The sequence below is a fragment of the Simochromis diagramma genome, unplaced genomic scaffold, assembly GCF_900408965.1.
Source record: "Simochromis diagramma unplaced genomic scaffold, fSimDia1.1 OVJJ01000571.1, whole genome shotgun sequence".
NCBI classification, from domain to species: Eukaryota; Metazoa; Chordata; class Actinopteri; order Cichliformes; family Cichlidae; genus Simochromis; species Simochromis diagramma.
Window position 1 is genome coordinate 1,012,099 of NW_024386885.1, and position 24,089 is coordinate 1,036,187.

At 44.3% G+C, this 24,089-nt stretch overlaps 1 protein-coding gene across 6 annotated transcripts in view; it reads left to right on the forward strand.

Moving 5' to 3' along the window:
* Positions 1 to 24,089, forward strand: part of rptor (regulatory associated protein of MTOR, complex 1) — a 184,773-nt gene extending 160,684 nt beyond the window's left edge. For 3 of the 6 annotated variants that reach the window (XM_040033403.1, XM_040033404.1, XM_040033408.1), the window contains 11 exons: positions 1,186 to 1,291; positions 5,149 to 5,263; positions 5,336 to 5,460; positions 6,367 to 6,492; positions 9,438 to 9,485; positions 18,428 to 18,534; positions 19,565 to 19,692; positions 20,695 to 20,781; positions 20,863 to 20,979; positions 21,094 to 21,223; positions 21,845 to 24,089. In XM_040033403.1, the coding sequence (XP_039889337.1) occupies positions 1,186 to 1,291; positions 5,149 to 5,263; positions 5,336 to 5,460; positions 6,367 to 6,492; positions 9,438 to 9,485; positions 18,428 to 18,534; positions 19,565 to 19,692; positions 20,695 to 20,781; positions 20,863 to 20,979; positions 21,094 to 21,223; positions 21,845 to 21,913 (1,158 nt within the window). In that variant the 3' untranslated portion in view covers positions 21,914 to 24,089. The remainder of the gene's footprint in view (positions 1 to 1,185; positions 1,292 to 5,148; positions 5,264 to 5,335; positions 5,461 to 6,366; positions 6,493 to 9,437; positions 9,486 to 18,427; positions 18,535 to 19,564; positions 19,693 to 20,694; positions 20,782 to 20,862; positions 20,980 to 21,093; positions 21,224 to 21,844) is intronic. The other 3 variants (XM_040033405.1, XM_040033406.1, XM_040033407.1) reach the window with 3 other exon arrangements.

Sequence of the window (24,089 nt, forward strand, 5' to 3'; positions counted from 1 at the left end):
TGTACAAATAAAGCTGAATTGAACTGAACCGTCAATATTAGCATGTTTTTAATAGTCTGCAGAGACCATATTTGAACGAGAGGTTGAGTGCTAAACTAGCAGCTAATGCAAACTTAGTTAGCAAGCTGCTGCATCCATGTATTAAATGATTTCATCTCAGAAACAAATCTGAGAAGTAGTAACCGTATGGGTAACATAAACATTTACAATGTGTGTCACTTTATTAGGTACACAGCAAGCTATTTACCGCCTACTTTTTATTGACACCAACAACCAGCCACAGGACAAATCCACCAGTATCAACAATCCAACTGCAATTTCTCCATGAGCTGCAAATTCTAGTTAAGATTAAATTTATTACTATAAGATTATCTTCATAAGAGCATAGACACGAGGACTAAATCATCTTTGGATACACTAAAATGTAGTATTTTGACCCTTGGCTAAATAGCTGTGCTAATATTAGATTTTTAGTAGATAATTTGGCTGCTAAAATAATTAACTTTGTGAACTCCTGTGGCTTTTTGTGTGTCTCAGGTAACTACAGAAGCTTGCTGACATGGAGATAGCACCATCATTGAGCTACATTAATCATCTGGCACACAGAAACCTAAAATGTTGAGCCTTTGCTAACTACAGAAGCTGTTAAGAGAACAAATCTAACTGAAAACAGGGTTGATATTAATATTTCAAGTGACGATATTGCTTCTGCAAACTCTATCTTGTAATTTTCATTAATTCGACTTGAGGGAAGTAAAAACGTCAGGTGTGGAAAATCTACAAAATTGTTCTTTTTCTTTAAATTTTACTCAGAATAGAAACTAGAAGGGGTTTTTTCCTTTCATTGATAGTAACCATTATCCAGAGAAGAGTCCAGGCTGTATCAGCGAAGGAGGGATTATAATGGTTTCATCTGTTATTTGGTGCAGTGGTCTCTGAATGTGGGGGAGAGCACAACAGGATTTAATTAAGTTTTCAACTTTGAAATTTTAAATGTACTCTCAGCAAAAGTGTCAATGTTCAAGGCTCAATAAAAATGGATTTATTGCGGCAGTAATTCGATATTGTCCCTCTGAATTTTTTATTCGTTTGTTTGCTTATCGTTGTAGAAATGTTCCAGGTGGGGAGAGCAGTTGTAAATCTCTTTTTCTCTCTCTTTGTCTTTTCTTTCATGCAATCTCGCAGATCCCCGAGGAGCACGACCTGGAGAGTCAGGTGAGGTTGGAGCGTCAGTGGAGGTTTCTGAGAAATGCTCGCGTAAGAAGGCAGAGTCGAAGCATCATACAAAGAGGTCAGTAATGCGCACAAAAGACCTTCTTCTTCTTCTAACATGTTCTAAACACATTTATATTTCACGTCGCTGCCTGGAAGAAAGAATCGTCTTAATGTCCTGAGGAGGATTTTCATAGGGGAGATGTTCAAATGAAATGAACAGATATTACTGGGAATTAAATTAATTATTAAAATCTCTTCCCTGGTTTTCATCCTATTCAGTATTGCATTAAATGATTCCTCTTTTGAAAGGTAGAGTGACTTTGGTTAGGGAGCATACGACATACACAAGCTCTGCGGTCACTTCACTCGAGCACTTAGCTTCTAACAGAGCCATGTGTAATTGAATGTTTACGCAGCCTTAATGAGAGCAGGATCTGGGTGAAATCCAGACCGTCCAGACAGAGCCTCCAACGGCACTTTTCCCTGTCGGCTGCTCTTTGTTTCATCCGTTTCTCTGCCAGGAGGTGATTATTATTCTGCCATTCTCACCAGATTCATGTTTTGTGTTTTTCACACACATTACTGATTGTTGGGAAGCTTGATTTTTAGCGGTATTGTAATGAGAGGACTTCACAAATTATGTAGGGATGGGCTCAGGTGCATATGATGAAAGAGCAGAGGAGAGAAAAGTGACTGCACCTAGACTGAGTAAATCATCACAGTCAGAAGGTTGGCCTGTGCTCAAGTATTTCCTGCTTTATCATCTGTTTCACCGTAAATAGGGTCAGAATTTGCTAAAAATCAACTAGCAGCCGAGGTCGTAATCTCACAAAGGAACAAGGCTTCGTTTTCACCTCCTCCTTGCTTGTAGAAACACTGCAGACGTTTAAAAAAAAAAAAAAAAAAAAGGTGTTTCACTTCTTCATTTAGTGAAGGATTACTTGATACTTTCTTAACTTGGCACCAACTTCTTTTATCTGCTGTGTTTTAGCATCAGGTCATTGCTGCACAGCTGTTTGATGCAGTTTCTTTCACTTTCTATCACATCTGCATAAAGCGGCTGTTTATGGAAGCTATTTTTGTTTGTTTGTTTTTCTAACAAAGGTTCATTGGTAATATAATACCCAAGGACAAAATAGTCCCTATGTTAGTTGTTTAAACTGTTACTAGTGACTGACAGTCGTGTCTAATTGACTATTTCCGGAGCCCTAATGAGGCTAACTTGGGTGAAATCCAGACTGTCCCCGAAAAACATCAAGATGCATGAAAGATTTTAGGTGAGCAAGTTTGCGAATGATTCGCAGGGATGGAAGGATTGATTGAAATCAGTTCACAGCAGGAGACGTCCTCTTTGTGAGTCACAGGTCTCCCCTCACATGCACTCGCACATTAAAGAGGCTCCAGTGCCAGCATACACACACACTCCCCGGGTGAAGTTTGAGCAGCTCTCAAACAGAATAACTAACACCCCCGACGTCACCGGCAGCCCCCTCCACACATGCACACACAAACACACACACGCAGTCACGAGGCGATTGGCGTCAGAGCTGAGGCTTGCTCACGCACACGTCTATCCCGCTCTCGTTAAATCATTGAATTCCCCTCGCAGTTTTCTGAAAGAGAGAAGTAGTAGGGTTGCCCTCATTCAGTCGAATCCCTCCAGAGAGAGAACCAAGGCGAGAGGAAGGAGGGAGGAGGAGGGGGGAGGGTACGATGGAGGAAGATGGAGGAGTTGAGAACGAGGCAGCAAAGCTAGCAAAGAGAGAAGAGAACAAACGATGTTCTGTAGCCTGTGAACCTGATTTGACTTGTACTGGTTTTTTTTGTTGGCGGTGCAAAGTCTGCCCACTTCACTGTGCATTTCTGAGGTGTACTCTGTTTTTACAGTCGCTCTGTATCTACTGCGATGTCACACTTCGTGCACATAAAGCGAGTCGTGATGATGATCTCGGCCGGCTTTTAACCGCCGGCCTCCGCAGCTTCTCCCTCCAACTACATTTCCCTCCGTCACAGCTGCATCCATCCCCCTTCGTTGTTCTTCATCTCGTTACGGCGGTCTCGGGAGTGAGTTCGTGTAGCCAAGGACGGGGTCGGCAGCCGGCATGTGTTGTTGCCATGACAACATATAGCGAGGCAGTCAAGTCATCAGATTTATCAGCGTGTTTTTACTCGCAGCGAAACCTGCCAGTGGGGTACACAACTCCACTGTTTTCTTTGCCTCGGCTCTTCCACCGCAGACCGTTTCATGTTTTGCTCTGTTCTCCTTCTTTGCCTCAAGTCTTCCTGTCGATGGCCAGGCTGTGCTTTGTCCTTTTTTTCCTTTATTCCACGTTCTACTTCTGAAAATGTCTTCCAGGAAACTTTATTTGCTTTTTGTTTTAACTTATACAAATACTTTAAAAGTATAAAGTTCAGATCATACTTGACCTTTGCGTTGTGTTGGGAATCTCGGCGCCGATTCCGTATTTAATTTATGTTCACCAAGCAATACTACAGCCCAGTATTTAATGTGTGCACCCAAAGCATAGACTGTATGTTTTTAAAATAAATAAAGTCAAATAAAATAGAGTTAAGTGCATAAAACCTGCAGTCTTTCCAGTGGCCAGCAGCTGGCGACTCGTCTGGTTGCTAAAAGAAGTCTGATTGTATAAAAGTCTGTGAGAAAATGGCCCTACTTCTCACTTGAGTTGATTTTATGATCTGTGCCTTTATTTTCATGTCACACACAGTATCATGGTGATTTGGTAAATGACGGAGCCATTCAGAGGAAAAAAGGTGATAAAGCAGGGTGTGCTGCCAGACCAACCTCTCACTTGTTGTTCACACTTTCAAAACTCAACTTGTACAAAGTGCTTTGGGTACTCAGGTAGAGTCTATGAGAGTCAGGCCATTTATACAGCCTATGATGCAAAACCTCATGAAGCATAAATTTCTCTTTTTCCAAAAGCTATTAGAAATGTGTCAGTGAGCCACATTATTGCGCTGAGTGTACCTTTTATTATCCTTTATTATCCTATACAATTTAAAAACTAGTAATTAAACTGTATTCTTTGAACATTTCTTTTTAATCTGCTGACAGAGCATGGAAATATGAACTGCATTAGTGTGTTTAAGAAACTTAGAGGACAAAAGAATAATTTGCACGAACACAAAACTCAATAATGTACCACTGAGAGAGTCCTGAGGCCCTCAGCTGGTGTCTTTGGTATTCCTGGACATGACAAAACCTGTCAGTCAGTTTAAGAAAGTGTGCACTGCTAATGGACCTTTAAATAAACCTTTTTGTTGTAGCTCTTATGTTATTTTGTTCCTCTGTTTTGTACTAAAATGCTTTTGATTTTGATCAGAGGCAGAATTTGAAAAATCTGCAAGAGAAATCTTTTAAGTTTATTTGTTAAAAAACCACACACTGATCTCTGGGATACAAAAACTGGAAAAAAGATGGCAGGAATCGAGCCGTTAACAGTTTTGCCATTTTAAAGGTTTAAAAGAAAGCTTCATGGAGAGCCAGGGCCAGAAAAGATGAGTCGCTACGTAGAAGTAAAAGCACTGTGAAAATTTAACACCTCAATAGGTACAAAAATTACTACCTGAAGCCCAACTCATAAACTCTCCTAAATGCTTCTCAGGTGGCAGGAAAGCTACCTGAGTATCGAGCAGTAGTAGGTACTGACCCCAGCCCAGCAGTGAACAGCTGTAGGCTCCCTGATTCAGCCAAAAGCAAGAGGAAGGCGGGACAAACTACATTTTATTTGTTCATTAAGTTACTCCCTGTAAGGTTGCAGCTGCAGGCGTGGGTTAGGTGTGCCAGCAGACAGGTTGTTCCCCCATTTGCGTGCCACTTACTTTAACCTGCATCAGGAAACAAACCTCCGGTTTGGATGAATCCATCATCCTTTCATACCAACTTTTGGATTTTCTCCTCTGTTTCAGGTATTTCTCGTCTGGATGATCAAATATTCATCAACCGCAACCCCGGAGTGCCGTCAGTGGTCAAGTTCCACCCCTTCAACACCTGCATCGCTGTGGCTGACAAGGACAGCATCTGGTCAGAGACTACCACATTCAGTTAAAATGTTAAACAGATCATATTGTCGTCTAATGAGTGTGTTTGTTTTAGCTTTTGGGACTGGGAGAAGGGCGAGAGACTGGACTACTTCTACAACGGAAACCCTCGTTATACTCGCATCACATCCATGGAGTACCTGAACGGACACGACTGCTCACTGCTGCTCACCGCAACAGGTTTCTAACACACACACACGCACAAAAGTGTGAGTTCAGATGCACAAGTGCATCCAAGTTATCAGCGCAAATGTCCACGCCCACTGGCAACAGCAGAAATCGCAGAGAGGCTCATTTGTAGCAGCAACAAGCCTTAAACACTTGGCTGTTACACACAGAGCACTCATGTGTAGTCATCATCATTCATCAAAAGAAGAAAGCAATTACCCTCCATGGCTTTATCTTCATCACCCACAGGAACCGGAGAAAACAACTCGACATTAAAATACAAACACATTTATTTTGTTTGGTCTTCCTTCTGTTAAATTAAGCTAAGAAGCTTTGATAAAAGGCTTCAGTATTGATAAATCTGAATTCCATCTCATCAAAAAGTAATGTTCACTTATTCAGCTTTTCCCCATCACTCATGCTCTGAAGGATAGCAGGGCAGGACATTAGTTATAAAAAAGAATCAGCATTAAAAGAAGTAAAACGCAGGCTGTAAATCAAGTGGAGACTTTTATGGCCTGTAATAGCTTCCTCATAAGAGCGCACGGACGTGTTTTATCTCGGTGTCTTTGCCGTGTTTCAGCCGCAGAGGTTTTGGAGGTTAGATTCCTGCCTCGTTGTTTCTTTCTGGCGAGACGCTCGCAGGCACAGAGCCTTTTAAGATGCCGCTCGGCGTTACACACTCAGTCTTCTTTTGAGGAGGGTGTGTTGACAGTCAAGACACAGTGTGTGTGTGAAAGAGTCTTGGTTCAGGGTTTTCATCAACGCGGTTCAACACTTTAAAGTGCATAAAGATTACAAACAGGATGCTGGTGTCTGTGCAGCTGCGTCCAGCCTCAGCGTTTACACCACGCTGCATTTTTTTTTCCCTGGCTCTCTCTCTTACTCTGTGTCTTTCCCTCTCTCTCGTCTCTCCAGATGATGGAGCGCTACGGATCTGGAAGAACTTTGCTGACCAGAAGAATCCGGAGATGGTGACGGCGTGGCAGGGTCTCTCCGATATGCTGCCCACTACCCGAGGTCAGCCCTCCATCAGCACCCACAGTAAAGACCAACGCTCTTTATTACTGTGTCACCAACCCATCCGCAGTCCCACCCATACCCCAAAACCACAAACTGTCCCAAAGCATCCCAGTCATACGTCCTCATTGCTCCGCCTACAGAGAAGGTCTGAGAGGAGTTTTTTTTTCTCCTTAAACTAAGTAATGAAAAAAACTAAAAGAAAAAATTCAATTTTGCTGAAACGATACAGCCACAGCTGACAATTACAGTAAAGTACATCTAATAAAGTAGGTTAAGGTTACGTTCACACTTATATCTTTTTAAATTAAACACAGCTCAGGTTTTAGATGAATAAAAGAAAAAGTCCAACACATAACTGGACTAAAATCACACAGCACTGAAGCCTGAAGGTAGTTTTTCTTGTTTTTTTACAGTGTGTTTGGTGTTTTAAACCTCAGAAATTCATCTCTGAATTAAAGGTGGCACCGATGAGAGCATTTCAGTTGCACAGTGACCCAGACCCCATCAAACCCAGCAGCAAACACTCACTCGCGCAGCTTCGGTTTTAATTACCGCACATGTGTGCTCATCCCACAGAGCTGTTCAAATCACTAAAAATGTCAGATTTGAGGGGCAGCAGCCAGGGCAGACCACTTCACCGTCACTGGAAGTCCGGGAGAGTTTGTCACGAGCTGCTTTAAAAATAACCAATTTCACACAAATGAAAAATGACACAGCCGATACTTTTGCATTCGGGTTGTTTCTGCTGCCGGCGGCGGCCGGTTTAAGTCCACGAATGTAGGTCTAATTTAAAATCCGCTGTCAGCTTCACCTCCCTCACCTTCTCACACGTTCCACATCTGTCATATATACCTGTCACACCTGAAACAGCGGGGGCTGTTTAACCTACTGCGGGCCCTACATTCCAAGTCTGCACGCAATCAATCACGAAATGCAGAAGGTAGGTATTTCTCATTCTTCCCCTGTGAGACTGTTCACATTGCTTTAGTGATCGTTATAAAACTGGGACTGTGGACGATGGTGGATCCGCTGCCATGTTTACCTTCGTGTTGACACACTTACGCACAACTCCCGAGGCGGAGATATTCACAAATGCGATGCAGGCACCCACTGTACACACCTGTCAGACACTTCCACCCACCGGTGTGTTGTGTCAGGTTGCGCACGCTCTCCTTAACTCTCTCCCCTGCTTTAAATTTCTGCCTCGAGCGTTTCTCAGCCGATACTACTGGGATGTTTTGGGGAGCAACTGTGACAGCTGTAAGAATGACTGTTTCTGAGCATAACCTGTGTGATAAACGCAGCGATTACCTACGTAGCGCTCATCCGTCAGTATTAAAATGGTGCACTTTAGCACGAGCGCAGAAGTAGGCAAATTTAATGGGTTTTTGGGGGGGGGTTTTTGTCCCATATGAGATGCGGCACCGTGTTTGGCTAATTGGCAGCAGCCAGAGCAGAGCTGTCAGATTGAGTGACTGGCTGATTCAGTGCCTGACTGCATATCTGTGCAGAGGTGTGGACCTCATGCCGTGTGCACATACGTGTTTCCGTCATTACCGAGTCACCAGAGCTCTGCGGGCCCCTGCAGGGAGGAGACACGCTTAACTAACACCGGTCTCTGCCTGACTCTCACGACACAAACCGCCCTGAGAAGCTCTCCCTCCGCGGAGGACTCTCCGACAGCGAGCCACAGCCATGTTTTCTCTGAAACTTTAACATTTAATGGTGTGCTTGTTATCCTGGATGTGTCGTCGGTGACAGTCCACTGTTTTGCAGTCTGTATGCAGAACCTAGTGAAGGCATCGGTTTTAATATAAGCAGCCACTCAGATGAGACCTCGCTTGAAAAAGTTTTACTGAAGAATCCAGCTTTGGCTTGTTGTGCTCCAAAATGTAAAAAAATAAAAATGAACTTGGCAGTAGATCTCAGAAACCTCGGCAATCTCACGCAGACTCTGCTTTCCCTGGTGCATTCACACCCACCACCTCCTGGCCCAGTATTCAGTTCTGAGTTATTACCATTGCTTGGAACGTCTTTCAGATTGAGTACAATAACGCTGTGTTTAGAATTTTTAAGATTTTTAGCGTTGCCTCAGCTGCATTAATAATGTAAAACCCAATGAAATATTACACAAGTCTGTCTTCTCGCTGCCAAAATCCTGCTCTACCTCTGTAGGCAGTTGCAACAAGGCTGAGCATTTCTCAAGGAGATGCTGCCAGACAAACACACTCACACACAAGAGTACCAGCAGGACCTGTCCTCACTCAACCCGCCCCCCCTCCCATCGTCCAATAACACGCTCCTGTGCTGTTTTTCATCAATGATCCATCTCTGTGGACTGTCTGGCTTTTTGTTATTTTGCTGGGTCTTTGATATTGTTTTGTGGGTCCCCCCCCCCCCCCCCGAGAGAGAGAGGCTGAACAAGGCAGCAAGACCGAAGCAACAAGTCTCCATAAGAATCCATACATATTTGTGCACCTTCATTATTTCCAGGTGTTGTTTTTGTTATTGACCAGCCACAAACTGATGCACACTCAGCTCCACCCTGCCTGCTTTTTAACGCTGTGGGTGAAGGGATCTTAGATTCTGCGTCCTGCAGGTTCGGATGCTGGGGACGCAGTTTGTAATGCAGAGGTGGCAGCTCTGCTCAAATCTCCTTTCGCTCTTTGGTGTTGACGTGCCGCTGTTTGTCATTTGGGAGTTACCACGCTGGGAAGCAGCAGCCTTGTTCATCCCTCTGCTCTTCAAGTGCATGTAGAGTAATACCCATGAAGTGGCGAGGAGTACCCACCGTCACGTCATGGGTATTACAGCTCTGTTAGGTGTGTGTGGATGTTTGGGTTAGCATGCACAGGGGTTCTTGCTAATTTGTCGCTTGCTTTGTTACGTTCCTGCTCTCCTCCCCCTCCCCCCCTTCTCCATCTTCCCTTCCTTCCTCCATACGCTCCTCTTCCCCCTGCTCGCAGGTCTGGCCAGAAGGGTCTCCATCTATCTTGACAGGAGTAAGCAAGGAGGTGAGTGTTGCATTTCCCTTCTATTCTCCCTCACTACTAAAGCACGTGTGCTGCACTAAACAGCCAAGGGTGTGTCTTTCATTTAGAAATTTCCTTTATTCCCCTGACCACTACCAGCACGCTTCATTCATTCACCTGTCTGGTGATGTTTCATTACTCCCTCCCTGACAGTCAACCCAAGTTCAGAGCACGCTCCATGAAGAAAAAACTTCCACTAGCACAGACATGTCCTCTTCAGAAGGCCAGCACAAACTTTTTAAAGTTGATATCAAAAACTCTTAATTCCTACCTCCTTTAACCTTTAATTCTAATCAGGTTGTTATTTACAAACCTACAGTTTTTCCTTAATTTCAGACAAAAGTGAGAAAGCAGATTTCTGTTCCTCTAGCCAGCGACAGTTTAATGAATGTCAGATTGTAGCAGCTGTCTGCACTTGAGTCTTTTGCAATAAAAGATTCTGGTTTTCAGAGGCAGTGCATGTCAAGCAGTATCAGTGTAAATAAGCCAGTGTTACCTAAACAAATAATTATGCAGATGTTAAATGAGCAGTTAAAAATCAGCCACTGCTTAAACAATCAGAACCCACTTTGTAAGTAAACACTGGGAGATTCTTGCAGCTATATGTAGCTGGCTAACTAACCGCCCTAATCTTTAAAACTAACCAGTCATGAAAGTTTAAAAAGCTGCAGGACATGTAAATGGCGTGTGACCATATGAACTTCATGTCTAAATGGTATTATGCTAAATTGAACTAAATGTCCATGACCAAGGCAAAAATCAGTGACAAATGGCTGATTAGCTTTAGACATGTTGGTTCTTTGTTAGCAGTAAGCTTCATTTTTAGTAACATAACTCTCTAAATACACTGGAATGGTTTGCTGGGATATATGCAAACATCCTCAAAGTGTATACACACTGCAGGAGACACATTAGCTGTGATCTGATTATATTGAAACTGTAACCCCAAAAAGTAATCTCTGTGGAAATATTGTTTGGCTTCTTTAGATTGTGAGGAACTGCGAAAAAGATCATCCGTAAACCCATGCATCATAACTTCAGCCACACGCACACCGCTTTGACTTGGCTAGTTATTCAGCTTTTAAATTATGGGATCCTTGTACCGAACACTCAGTTGCAGGCACATTTGCAAATGGGTATTTGATTAACTCGGCATGTAAAATAATACTTTCACATAGCTGCATAGTCTCCAGTCACTCTTCATCGTCACCTCAAACAGCTTCTTTCATTTATTTAAAAAAAACGTGCACGCACACAAATTGAATCTGGTCCCATGGGTGTCGGTGTTTAATTGGGACTATGTCTGTCTCACTGGAGGGTTCAGCCTGTTAAACTTCAGAGGAAACAGTGGAATTACAGGACTGCGGCTGGCAACTGGCTCTGAGAAGTTATTCCTGCAGCTTCTGCAGCTGCATTAGTATGCAGAGGCTGTCGCTGGAGGTAGAGCTTTGTGCAGAAAACAAGAGGGATAAGGTTTTTAGGTAAAAATGGGAGAATTCTTAAGAGGGAAGGTCAGACAGGGGTTAAAAGGGGTGGATAAGTAGGCGGATGGCAGAGGAGAAGATTGGAAGACAGGATAGATGGAGAGAAAATAAGGAAAGAAAAGTTGGAGATGACTTGAAAATAAGGTCATGCTCGTGTTTATTTAAGGCTGAAAGGAAGCACAGAGAGAGCAAACCAGAAATTTCTAATCAGTGTTTGTTCTGGGGTTAGATGGACTGAAGCGAACAAACGTCACAGCTCTGCAGATTAGACTGAGAGCCGATCTAATTAAGTTCTGATCCATATAATTGCAACATGTTACAACACAGCTTTGTCCTTTGTTTTATTTTTATTCCTTTTAATGCCATTAGGTTTGTTTCTTTTTTTCTCCTCTTTAATCATCTTTCTCTTTGTCCCTTTTCTTGTGCATGAGCAGAAGTAGGGCTGACCTCTCTTCTTTGGTTTTATGGAGACGCGCTTTGTGTCCTGCTTTACATTCAGCCTTGCTGCCTGGGACCTTGTTAACATCAGGCCTCCAGAACCTTGTGTGAAGTTGCAGTGATACAAAAGGCTGCAGGGTTTTTGTCTGCAGCTTTTACATAAACGCACATCACAGATTTTCACTGTTTTGTAGGTGAACGCATTTTTAAAAACTACATAATAAAAAGCTAAAGAGATTATTGTCACTGCAGGATTCTAAAAATGTATAACGTTTGATATAAAATTCCTAAAATATATAAATTATTATTTTTTAGATGTAAAGCCAGTGTTTATATTCAGGATCTGACGCCTCGATCATCTTCTACAGCTGATTGGGTGCCGGAGTTTAGAAAAGCAGCCACTGGGAGGTGAATCAGGAAGATATTCCTGCCTGTAGACCTCCAGCAGCAATCCTGGATCAGAACCCATTTCCTTAAGTTATTTAAAACGGCGTGAGAACTTTGTGCTAGTCTCCTCTCCCCAATAATCAGATCAACAGGTGATAATGTCGGCCGCTTAGAGCTCATTTCAGGAGGTCTGGGTCAGCCAAGCAGGTCCGAGCTCTTTCAAAGGTTAACCAAATGCCAAAGTGGGGAAGTCTCCCTGCCCGTCAGAACGCTCCCGTATCGTGACATCATTGTCTATCAGAGGCACGCGCCTGCTGGGTAAGTTCCCAGTAATCTTGGAGGTTTATTACCAGAATCCTGGAAGACCTTTTCAAAGCAAACAGGATAAAGTGAGGAGATTGAAAAACGCTGAGGGAGAGAAGAAGCAGGAAGGCCTCGGCGCCAGTTTTAATAAGCTGCAGTGTGTGGGATAGTTAGGCCATCACTGGAGATAATGGTGCAGAATAAGAAGTCAGAGGAAGGCGTCGTCTCCGGAGAGGAAAGATGGGAGTGAATCAAAGATATTTATGCAAAGGAATAGATAAATATCACAAATTGGGGATTTTCTTGGCAAACTGGTGCCGGAGCAGTGATGATCCACCACAAGCCTGCTGGCTGTTACTGGTGTTAAACTAGCTTTTTTTTGCCCAGTTAATGATTCAGCAAGGGGAAGGCCATCTGCTAACAATATCAATGCCGTTTTTGACTGGGGAGGACTCAAGCAGAGAGGGCGAAATACCAGATTTAAAGAGAGATTGTACCTGGCAGCTATCTATGCCTCCACCTCTGTAACGTGGTCAGATTTCCAGCTGAGGAAACATTGCCCACACTCCTTTTGCCAGCTCCTTCCTTCTCACAACTCAATTCTCCACGTCCACATTGATTTCTGTGTGGGTAACTAAGACCCGCTCAGGCCCACAAAGGTTCCCTCTAAGGCAGGATGATATCCCGTTTTGAGCAGCTGAGTGTTGTCTGCAAGAGACAGAACTGAAAGGTTTGGTTTAAAGTTTCAGATCTGTGACCCTCTGAACTCAAAGTGAAGTTTTTTGACAGCTGTCAGGGAGAATTTAGCCGCTTGAAGTGGGACAGAAGGGAAGAGCTAACGCGGGAAAGATGGAGGAAGCGAGAAGTTAGCGAGAGGAGCACCTGGGTAGAGAGGCAGAGAGATGGAGAGACAAACGAGACTGCAAGCAGGCGTACAGCTAAATGTTCTTCGAGCGTCTCAAGCTTAATATATCTTAATTAGGACTGAAGCATCAGCTCCAGCAGGGGTGAATGGGGGCTGCACACTGCTTCACTGCTATTTTGGGCGTTGATTTTTAATTCAAAAAGTGTTCCTTTATCTCTTCTGATCCTCTTTCTTTTCTAGAATATTTTCTAGAATGTAACAGAAGCAACAAGTCAGCCATATTTCTTTTAATCGGCTTCTTTTAGTCATCAAGTCAGTGGAACATCTGGGAAGTTTGCGCTTTGTCACTCTGCCCAGAAAGTTAACTAAAAAGAGTTAAGTCATTAGCGCATGATGCATAGAAATTGTGACTTTTGTTTCACATAGAAAGAGTTAAGAAAGGAAATCTTCAGAAGAAAGTCAGGGGCTGTGTTCAAGGAGCATCGTGTTTCAGATCCCTGAGACAAGAAATACAATTTCAAACTCAGCCGTATTATCAGACTACAGTCAGCATCTGTATGGAATATTTCTGATTTGGGGCTGTGACTCTGGTCAGGGACTCTGCCTTCCACGTGAATGCAACTAAAAGCGTAAAGCAATGGGAGCAGGAGCAAGACCTATTAAAAAAAAACAGAACAGGCTTCGGTGCCAACAGGTAGGACACTGATCAAGTTAGACGCAGTGTAAAAAGGTGGCCCTGGGGTGGAGGTGTGCTGTGACACAGCTGGCAGATTCACAGCAGCTATAGGCAGGCTGAAGGAAGTGGAATAGCTTATTCCCTGTGAGCAGTACCAGAGGTAATGTGGTAAACACTGCAATCAGCTGACTTGCCAGGAGTGCAGCCTGAGTTTGACATTCCCAAAAGCAACGTTTGCCAAACATTACCAACTTCATTTTGTGTCATTACCGAAACAAATGATGAAACTATTAAAGGGTGAAAGCAGCTAATATTTTGCTCGTCATCTGTTTAATTTGTAATGACGTTTGTTTTCGAATCACTATATGCTTTAGTTCTGTCCGGCAGTCCTTTAATGCTTTGCAGGAAAAGCAGGTCTGTGCATCATTTTATTTGACTCCAGTTTTCCCCTGACTTTGAGAACCACTGGCCCAAAGAATTTCTTATTGTGAGAGCACACAGAGAAAGGCGTTGATGAGCTGTATGTAAATCTTTGGGAAAGTTTGCTGATGTGCGTTTCCTCCTGCACACACTTCAGTGCACTGGGGAATCTTCCCTTCTCCCCTCCACTCATTGTAACCCAGATTTCCTCATTACCAGTCTGTCAGCCTCAAAGGGAATGCCGCCTCCTCCTTTTCACAGCGTGAGAAGCCCGCGCGCGACTGTGAGCGTGCCACTGACAGAGCGCAGTCTTGTGAAGCGGTTTCCCCTGCATGCTATTCCCCAACATGTGCCAAGGCACACCGGCGGCGTGACGCCCGAGCGGGCCGGGTGACGTCACGCTTTGATTTGAAGCCGCCGCACGTGGCTTGGGTTTTCCTGACAGTGTAAGAGAAGTCGAGCGGTATTGTGACACAGCAGCGGAAGCTCAGTCACGACTGATAAACGAGACGTGTGAATGATTCGAGATCAGCCGGGGGAGATGTCTAATAATTAACGTGTTCGCTCTTCAACAAGGTTTAGGAAGAGCAGAGAAAATAGCTTCTTCTCTTTTCATCTACACTTCGTTTTGCAAAGGAAGCAAATTAGAATAAAAATAAGCAGTGTTAAAAAAAAAATTAGATGAATGTATGAAGCAAGGTGCTGACACAGGTGGGTGAGCTGGAGATGGCTATTGATTGTGTAAAAACAGGAGGAGGAAGTGACTCAGAGAGAAAGGAGGAGGAACAGGAGGAAATGAAGCTTGGCATGATGAGTTTCAAGAGGATAGAAAAGGAGGCTGTTTCTGTAACGTCTGTGGTGAAAGCACTCCTGCAAGAAAGGGGGAGAGATGGAGTGCGTTTTTAATGTGTGTTTTGCTACCTGCCCCATTATTTCTTCTCCTCCACCATTCAACCCTCCATTAGAGCGTCTGCACTCTGGCTTGTAGGAAATGCATTTCTCCATCTGCGCCAAGGTTATCAAAGTGAGCTAAGAGGAGTTATTCTGTTTACTAAAATGAAAAAAAGATGCATTATGTACTTTGAAAACTACGTCAATTAAAATGGAAAACACACAGGCTTTAGCTTTTAACACAACACAGACAAGGTGCAGTGACACGTACTGTATATGTACAGAGAATCAAGTAGTTTGTGTGCACCCTCATTGTGGTTTAATAGAATAACCTTCCTTGCTTTAATTTGCCCGTGACCTTTGTAACCCCTCATTTCCTGTCTGTCTCGCCCATCATTTCCTGTCATTTTGGCTTTCACTGAAGGCAGAAAAGCCTCCGAAAAATGCAGACGAGCAGCACGTGTGGTTAAAGCTCCATTAAAATGCTGGTCACTGCAGGTTAGCTGACCAGACATAAATTTAGTAGTTCGCACAGAGTTTGAAGGTCTTGCACATGTAATATGCATAAAACCTGTTACGTGTGTTAATCCTGAGCCGTTTGATAGAAAAGATTTGCTTCCAGTCTGTCGTCCAGACGATTGATGCCAGAGGTCTGTTCAGGTTAATACTCTCAGAATCATGTGACTTTCATCTGTCTACCATTTGCTATTATAGCATGCTGCTAGCTTTGCCCTTTAAAACTGTGCCGCCACTATCAAGCATGTTAACTCATAGTTTAAAGCCAGAAGCTGCAACTTCTCTGTTTTCACTGTACGGTCAGCCGATCGAGCTCCTGCTCATTTTCTCCAACACAAAAAAAAAAAAAAGGTTATTACTGGTCCGGGTTTCCTGCGACAGAAAGCGAGAGAGGCAGAATTACTGTGTGCAGCGATAAAGCTGAAATTACACTCCTGCCTTCAGTGGATCATTTCAGTAAATTATGAATATTCTGCACTTGTCTCAGTAGGCATTTGCTTAATTATTTATCTGTTTTATTCTTGACAGTAAACAGTTTTGTAGCATTTAAGTGGCTTTGCTGTTACATTTGAATTATGGCTAAACGAGCACCTTTGAAAGTATTGGCTTTTGTTTGTTTGTTGTTTTATGAACGCAGATATTTTAGTGGTTGTTCTGGATTCATTTTGCTTGCCAGAGGCAAATATTAGTGTTGCTGCTTTACTCAAAGGCAGGCCAGGCTGCAGTGTGAAGAGCAGCGAATGGGAGCAGCCGAGGGATCGTTAGCCAAATAAAGATATCTGGTGCATAGGACCAGCAGGGGGGTCAGCTTAGACCTGGAGGGGTGCTGAACCCTGACTCACAAAGTTGGCTTGTAACTACACTCATCAGCCACTTTATTAGGTACGTCTCACTGTACCACGTTGGACCCTCTTTTGCCTTTTCTTTAGAGACTTTGGCTCGTGTTGACATGACAGCATCATGCACTTGCTCCAGATTCGTCAGCCGCACATCCTGCTCTCCTGTTACACCACATCATGAAGTTGCTCTATTGGTGACTCCATCCATCCACTCTCTGCTGCTTATCCTTTCCAGGGTCGCGGGGGGGCTGGAGCCTATCCCAGCTGTCTTGGGGCGAGAGGCAGGGTCCACCCTGGACAGGTCGCCAGTCTGTCGCAGGGCTAACACATAGACGCAGACGACCATTTGCTCTCACATTCACACCTCTGGGCAATTTAGTTTCCAGTTAATCTATCCCCACTAACTGCATGTCTTTGGACTGTGGGAGGAAGCTTGAGTACCTGGAGAGAACCCACGCAAAGATGGGGAGAACATGCAAACTCCACACAGGAAGAACCCGCCCTGATGGTGGACCTTAATGCTGTGAGGCAACAGTGCTAACCACTGTGCTGCCTCTATTGGTGACTGTGGAAGCTATAAGCAGTCATAAAGCGATGGACGTGGTCAGCACATGGTTACTGTAGACTTCCTGTCAGCTTCAAGCTGTCTGGAATCAACAAGGTGTTTTCACCCAGAGAATGAGCACTCACTGGGTGTCTTCCCTCTTTCTGGCCATTCTGTGAACCCTGGAGATGGTTTTAATGGAAAATCCCAGCACATCAGCAGTTTCTGAAATACTCAGCCCAGCTGGCACCAGCAACCATTCAATGACATTCAAAATCATTTAAATCACCTTTCTTTTCCGCTCTAATGGTTCATTTGAATTTTAGTAGATAATCTTCACCGTGCCTACATGTCTAAGTGCGCTGAGCTGCTACCTTGTGATTGGCTGGTTAGAGATTTATGTTAATGAGCAGTTTAACTGGTGTAAAATGGCTGGTGAACGTATTTTATGGGGGTTCATATTTACTAAGCCTGCTGGAAAGTTTCGGAAAATCATTTTCCTCCATGAGAGCCCTCCTGTTTTTCCTAAAAACAATTTTAGAGTGTTAGCACAAATTCGCGTTAAGTCCCGTACATCTGCTTTCTTAATCGCTGATTCAGTTCAGTCGCTGGAGCTTATCCCAGCTGCCATAGAGCAAAACAGCGGGTACACTCTGGTCATGTCACCAGTCCGTCGCCCCATTCATCCTCACACTCCCATTCAAACTTGGGTTAAAGGAGGAAGCTCGCTGAAACGGTCACACCCTAGCCGCTCGTCGTGGAGCGCGCTGTCGGCTGCAGTTAGCTTCCCTCCGCAGACGTTCCTGAGCCAGCACAGCTTGTGCTGCACTGTTCACTTGATTCCTGCTGTGACTGCCAGCACACGAAGAGTCCTGCTGTCTTCAGCTTCTTCCTTCCTCACTTTTTCGCTCGAGTGCCATTTGACTCATCAAAGCCGGAATCTGCTGACAGGCGCAGTTCCAGGGTCAGTGTTTGCATCTCCCAGTGGTCGTCCTGACGGGGAGGATGCAAAATGCTAAACAATGCTTCAGTCTGCATGAAGTGCGCCTTTGTACACTCGGGAATGACTTGGTTTTAATGGTCCGAGTTTTACTGCAAAAACATTTCTTCTGCACCTTTACACTCTGCAGACAGCGGGGTTTTTGCTCGTTCTTTGCTTGTTCCTTTCTGTTGTATTTATTAGTGACGCACTGGTGCAGGAGCCTGCCGCACTAATCTTTCATTTGACTTGGTACATGTGTCAGCGTGAGCCTCCTGAAACCTCCGACAGATTGCGTGGGCTGTGTATTACTGGGATCAGCACATGTTCTGTGTGTTTAGCAGCTGTGTTTATAGGTGTTTGTAAAGGTCCCTTTTTAAATGAAATTTAAGAAAACATCAAATTCAAACTGCAGCTCGCAGATTGTGTGCAAATTATTCTTATGCTGTTCGTGTAATTGTGATTAAAAGCCACCTTCTGTTGTTTTGAAAACAATAAATAATCCTGGTGTGTGCTTGGTATCGAGCGCACAGTCCCATTTGTGCTTGTTGTAAGTGTCGCTGTGTCGTCCTGTGTTTGTAGGAGCAGGTATGGTCGTGGACTGGGAGCAGGAGACGGGGTTACTCATGACGTCTGGAGACGTCCGAGTCGTCAGGATCTGGGACACTGACAGAGAAATGAAGGTCCAGGTACTCGGCACACCTCACTGCTTTGTGTTTCTCTTCATTAGTTTTATAAAATCGGGTAAAAGAGCTGAGGGCAAATGGAGCATCTGTTGGTCTGTGTCAGTCAAGTGCGACTCTCTGCCCTCCTTCTAGTTCCTAAATCATTGCCGTGACCTTCATCTGATTTAGTTTATTCCTTCGTGTCTCTGGAAAGTAGTTTCAGAAAATTTGAGACTTGCAGGTTTCATGTTTCTAAGTAGAATTTCAATCTTAACGAGACTTTTATTGCCGTTTGTCATAAATCTAAACATCAGAGGAAAAGAGGGAGACGGCAGAGGAGGTTCAGGGATGTAGTGAAGGAGGACATGCAGAGGGACAGGGTGAGATGGAAGCAGATGATTCGCTGTGGCGACCTCTACAGAGCGCAGTTGTTGTGATCTAAACGTCAACACTTTACATCAGATCTTCTGTGTATCCAAGAATCACACTTTGGTCCTTTCACGATTCGTTGACAATACAAAATGATCCTTTAGCAGGATTTTGAGTCTGGCTTTCAACTTTTCCCAAACGAGGCCGCTGTGTGGAAGCATTTTGGTGGAATTTTAGATTTAAGCTGTAATATTCATCAGGAACAACTCGGATTACTTTCTTGGTGCTAAAACATGGAAACAACCCTGTTTTTGAGGCGTTTCACATTAAAATTTAATGTGTTCACGGAGCTCTCTGCTGCTGCTGCTGTCTGTTTGGGCAAAGTAATGGAAGTGTGAGGCAGAGCCGGTACCATTAGTGTGGTTTCTTTCTTTTCTCCTTGTTTTTACACATCTAATGGACCTCGGTGTGCTAATCATTGTCATGATGGATGGACTTAATACAAGTACAAATGGCCCCAGTCTCGCCTATGGCTGCATATTGATGCTGCGCCCAGCTTCAAATGAGCCAACAGAGCACATGATTGATGATTTTAAAGGAGGTTTAATGTGAAATGAGCGTTACCTTTACAGACCTTAACAAGAGGAGATGTGTGTGTTCTTGTGTGCGTGTGTTCGTGCGCCAGGACATCCCAACAGGAGCGGACAGCTGTGTGACCAGCCTCTCCTGCGACTCCCAGCGTTCGCTGATCGTTGCCGGTCTGGGTGATGGGTCTGTGCGGGTCTTCGATCGGAGGATGGGCCCCAATGAATGGTAGCCTCCCATCATCACTTTCTCATCACATTAAATCACTTTCAAATTTATGATTTCTCAGCACGGTTTTATTTTACTGTCTCAACGTTATCTAATTTCACTGAAGAACACACATGGCAGTTTCTCCTACTCCAGACTCGTGCATTATTCACTTCTCTAATCTATATTTATTGTATGTAGTGTGCCATAAATCTCCCTTTGGGGTTGCCTCATCCTTTAATGGACCCCGTGCCCCCAGCTTGGTTAAACATTATTTTAATTTCAGCCCCTGAGGGGGAAAACAAGGCAGTTAAAACATGAAGTGGCCCATAAATCTTTAAATGAAGCTAATTTAATAGTTCCGCTTCAGGCTGGGAGTTACATCTTTCAGCAACTGTTGCCTCCCCATGTTGATCAGTCCAGAGCTGATGGTTGGACTCGGTCTTAGGAAAATTTTGTTTAGAGAAGCTTCTTTTTTTCAGTGCTTGGAGAAAAGAGTCCTTAAAATTCGGCCTTAGACAGATCAGGCGCTCGTTCTGGCACATCTGTGCTCCGACTGTAAAGTGTTTCTTTGCTTATTCGGTAATTTGAGCACCGCTCAGCCCCAAGAAGATGGTCATACAAAATGAAATCAGAAAGACTGTTTTTTTCTCCCCACCGTGATGCCACTCTGCCACCCAGTGGTGTGTCATCCTCATTACATGTAGAGCGGCAGGATTCATCTTCAGTTTTGTTTTGTTTTTTTTAATACCACACTGGTTACCCAAGAAGAAAGTCAATCATTTAATTCTTCAGGGCTTTTTCACACCCAGTTAGCCCAAAGCAGCGAGTCAGTCAATCAAAACACAGTGAGTAGCAGATATTTTCGGCCTCACTGCACCCATGGATGATCAGACACTAGAGGCTCTCCTGTTGGTGGTGAAAATACCACTAAATGTACCAAAAGACATATTTTTTAAATGGTTTGTTTTGACTTGATGTCACTTGTAGCGTAGTTAACTGGCGCTTGTTGTGTCTCCGCAGTCGTGTGATGACCTACAGGGAGCACGGAGCCTGGGTGGTAAAAGCTCATCTACAGAAGGAGACAGACGGGCACATCATCAGCGTCAGGTATCCTCTTTCACCTGCTCAGACTCACAGACACTAACTTGAATGTTTTCTTGCCTGTGCTGACTCTGGTTATCCCGTCAGTGTTAACGGAGACGTGCGGTTCTTTGAGCCACGGATGCCGGAGTCCATCAATGTGCTACAGACGGTGAAAGGCTTAACGGCTCTAGACATCCACCCACAGGCCAACCTGTTCGCCTGGTGAGTTGGTTTGCTTGACGTTGGGTCAAACCCAGAGAATCAGATGCTTTTTCCTCAAGTAAATACCTAAATGCACGTGTGTGACTCTTCTGTGTTTCACTGTCGACCTTCCAGTGGATCGATGAACCAGTTCATAGCGGTCTACAATGCAAACGGCGACGTGATCAGCAACATTAAGTACTATGACGGTTTCATGGGACAAAGGATTGGTGCCATCAGCTGTTTAGCCTTCCATCCTCACTGGGTAAAACTAGAGCTCAACTGTGTATCTGTATCGTCTTTGTTGTTGTGTTAAGCTAACACCTGTACCTGACAGATAACTGTTATTAAAAAAAACTGAATATCTCTAATTTAGTGAAATTTAAAAAAACAATGCATCCCAAAGTGGAAATGTTCGAGTGAGCTTTCCTTTAGAGGTACTTAGCCACAGCATTTAATCTGCAATTCAGTCTTCACTTTAAAACTGCACTCATCAATTTTATATCAAACAATTATGCAAATTGTGAAAGATGTTCCTTGTCACATTGAACCCAAAGAGAAACATCACTTGTTTAGCTCATTTCTTTGGTTTTCTTACTCGGAGCTCATTAAATGTGCCTCCAGTCACAGTTGTTACCTCCTTTAGTGACAAACCTCCACATCAAAGAGCACTCGGGCAAAGTTAGCTGGTGTACACAGAGTCAGGTATTCTTCTCTGGAGCGGTGGGAGGTGAATGTTGGGCTCGCGGTTAGTCAGAAACATGACGGCGAATGAATGCTAATGTCCGAAACTGGACAACACTGACTCTCTAGGTTGGTTACCAACTTCTGGTTAAAAGAAGTTACCAAGTTACCTCCCCTGTCTTTTCTCTCCGTCTCCCTGCAGCCTCACTTGGCGGTAGGCAGCAACGACTACTACATGTCCATCTACTCGGCAGAGAAGAGGCTCAGATAACACACCAGCATCCATCACCTCTCCTCCCCATCATCACACATGAATTGTGACCCTGAGCCTCAAGCACCGGGATGTAAATGACGTTCTTTTTTTGTTTTTCGTGTACATATGCAATTACCACCCTGAATGTTCTAGTGATGGCTGCTGACGAAAACTCATGCTACAGACGACTCTCTATATATATTATATTATCATTGTTTATTCATATTCTTATTATGAAGCTAATGATTGTAGACTTGGCTGTGCTGAGTGTGTATATTTAAATAGCATCTACAGAAGAAGAGAGGTTCTATTTTAAAAAAGAAAAAAAAAGTAGTACCTGTCGATCACCGGGGGCCTCTCCTCGCCACACAGCGAGCATCACTACCTGAACAAACTCTGACCCAATCCAGATGTGGCGAGAGAGGACAGCACGCACACACTGTTCAAACACATTAACCGGTGCAGGAAACATGAACTCGCCGCGCCGCCGAACCCCGGTGCGTGTGCGTAAACTGGCCGAGGATGCAGAGTTTCGTGACTTCGCAGCACCTGCCGCCAAGACGCTTGGAAGGACTTGGAAGGACGGACCCCGGAAAGGTGGATTGTGATTACTGTTCCCTGAAAACGTCAAGCCGGCAGACGTGACGAGTTTGTTTTTGTGAGTGTTAGAAGGAATTATAGCACAGATGTGCCCTGCCCACAGCGGGCTCTCATAGCCTTGGACTTGCCCAAAAAGACACCTGCTCCCATTCTGCAGTTCTCCTCCTCGCTTCCTTCGCCCCAGCGTGCCAAACAAAATCATCATTTCCGTGCAGTCCCCTTCGCTGTGGCTCAGAGGGGTGTGCTTTTTGTTTTGTTTGTTTTAGCTAAACCTGCTTTGTTACTAGGATGACGCATGCCCTTGTATCTAGCACAGTGAGAGGAGAGCTAGCCAAGTACCTGGTCCTACCTGGAGACCGCGGCAGCTACCTACCTGCCTCTGCAAAGCAATAAGACTGCTCGTGATCGATCCAGCCTCAAGCTCTTCCTGTTTCCCACAGAAAAACACACTTCCATTTGGAGGGGGTGTTCGGCTGCCACAGTACAGCAATACAAACGCACACATTTCCATTCACGACAGCGAGTTTCCTTTAGACTTCATCGTATGGCTGTGCCATCTTTACCTGCTGTCACAGTAAAGATGGCGGTTTTTATGATTTACCTGAGGGTCAAACAAGTCCTCAAAAAGCTGCTTTCATTTTTATGGCTTCTGGAAAATACAAATAGAAGTAAAGCTTCTTGTTAATTTAAACCAATCAGGCGCAGCTTTGTCTTCATTCAGATCCTTTTTTTTTCTTTTTTTTTGATGAACCCCCGCTGCAGGGTTTCATTTCAGCTCTTATTTTGCTTTTATTGCAGACTTCTTTGGATTGATTATGTGTAACGGAGCGAAAGTGCGCCGCGTGCTTAGAGAGCGCCGACTCACCTGTTGTTGCTCGCTGCATCAGGTTTCAGTCAGCCCCCCTAGACTTCGCTCAGGTATTTCACGAGCCCCCGTCAGCCCCCTCCTCCCCCTGCAGCATGATAGGCAGGTGAGGTCAGTCACAAGCAAGAGATCATGAAAACTGACGTCAATGTGGTGCTCTTTCCTAAAGCTTTTTTTTTTTTTTTGTGCATTATCACCATCGTCGTGCCTCTCCTCTGAGGCAGCTTTGCCTTTTTAAGCTTTTTTTTTTTTCGTTCTTTTCTTGTATTTTTCTATGTTTTTAATTCTTCTTTGTTCGCCTTGGCCTCGGGGGGCGAGTGGGGGGAGCTTTAGCATTCAAAGGCTGCTCCTCCCTCTCTTTTCCTGCCACACCTCCCATCTGCATCGCGCCTCCCGAGCTTTTGCTTTTCCCCCCACAGACGGAGTGGATTTGTAGACTGAAAGTGAACTGGGAACACCAAACATACCACACAACATGCAGTCCGGTCACCACGTCAGTCTCCACCCTCACACGGTCACTGAGCTGGTCCAAGCCCTCAGCTCACACTCACATTCGTCTCTGAGTATCCTGCTTTGAGTTTTAAGATTTTAGAGCTGGACAAAAAGTCTTTAGTAGGAAAGGAAAAGTGAAACAATCAGGTTTGTGTCTGTGACTTCAGACTGCTTTGCTGACTGTGGTTCATAAAGCAGGAGATGAAATCAGTGAAATAAACCAAATACAACACCGGG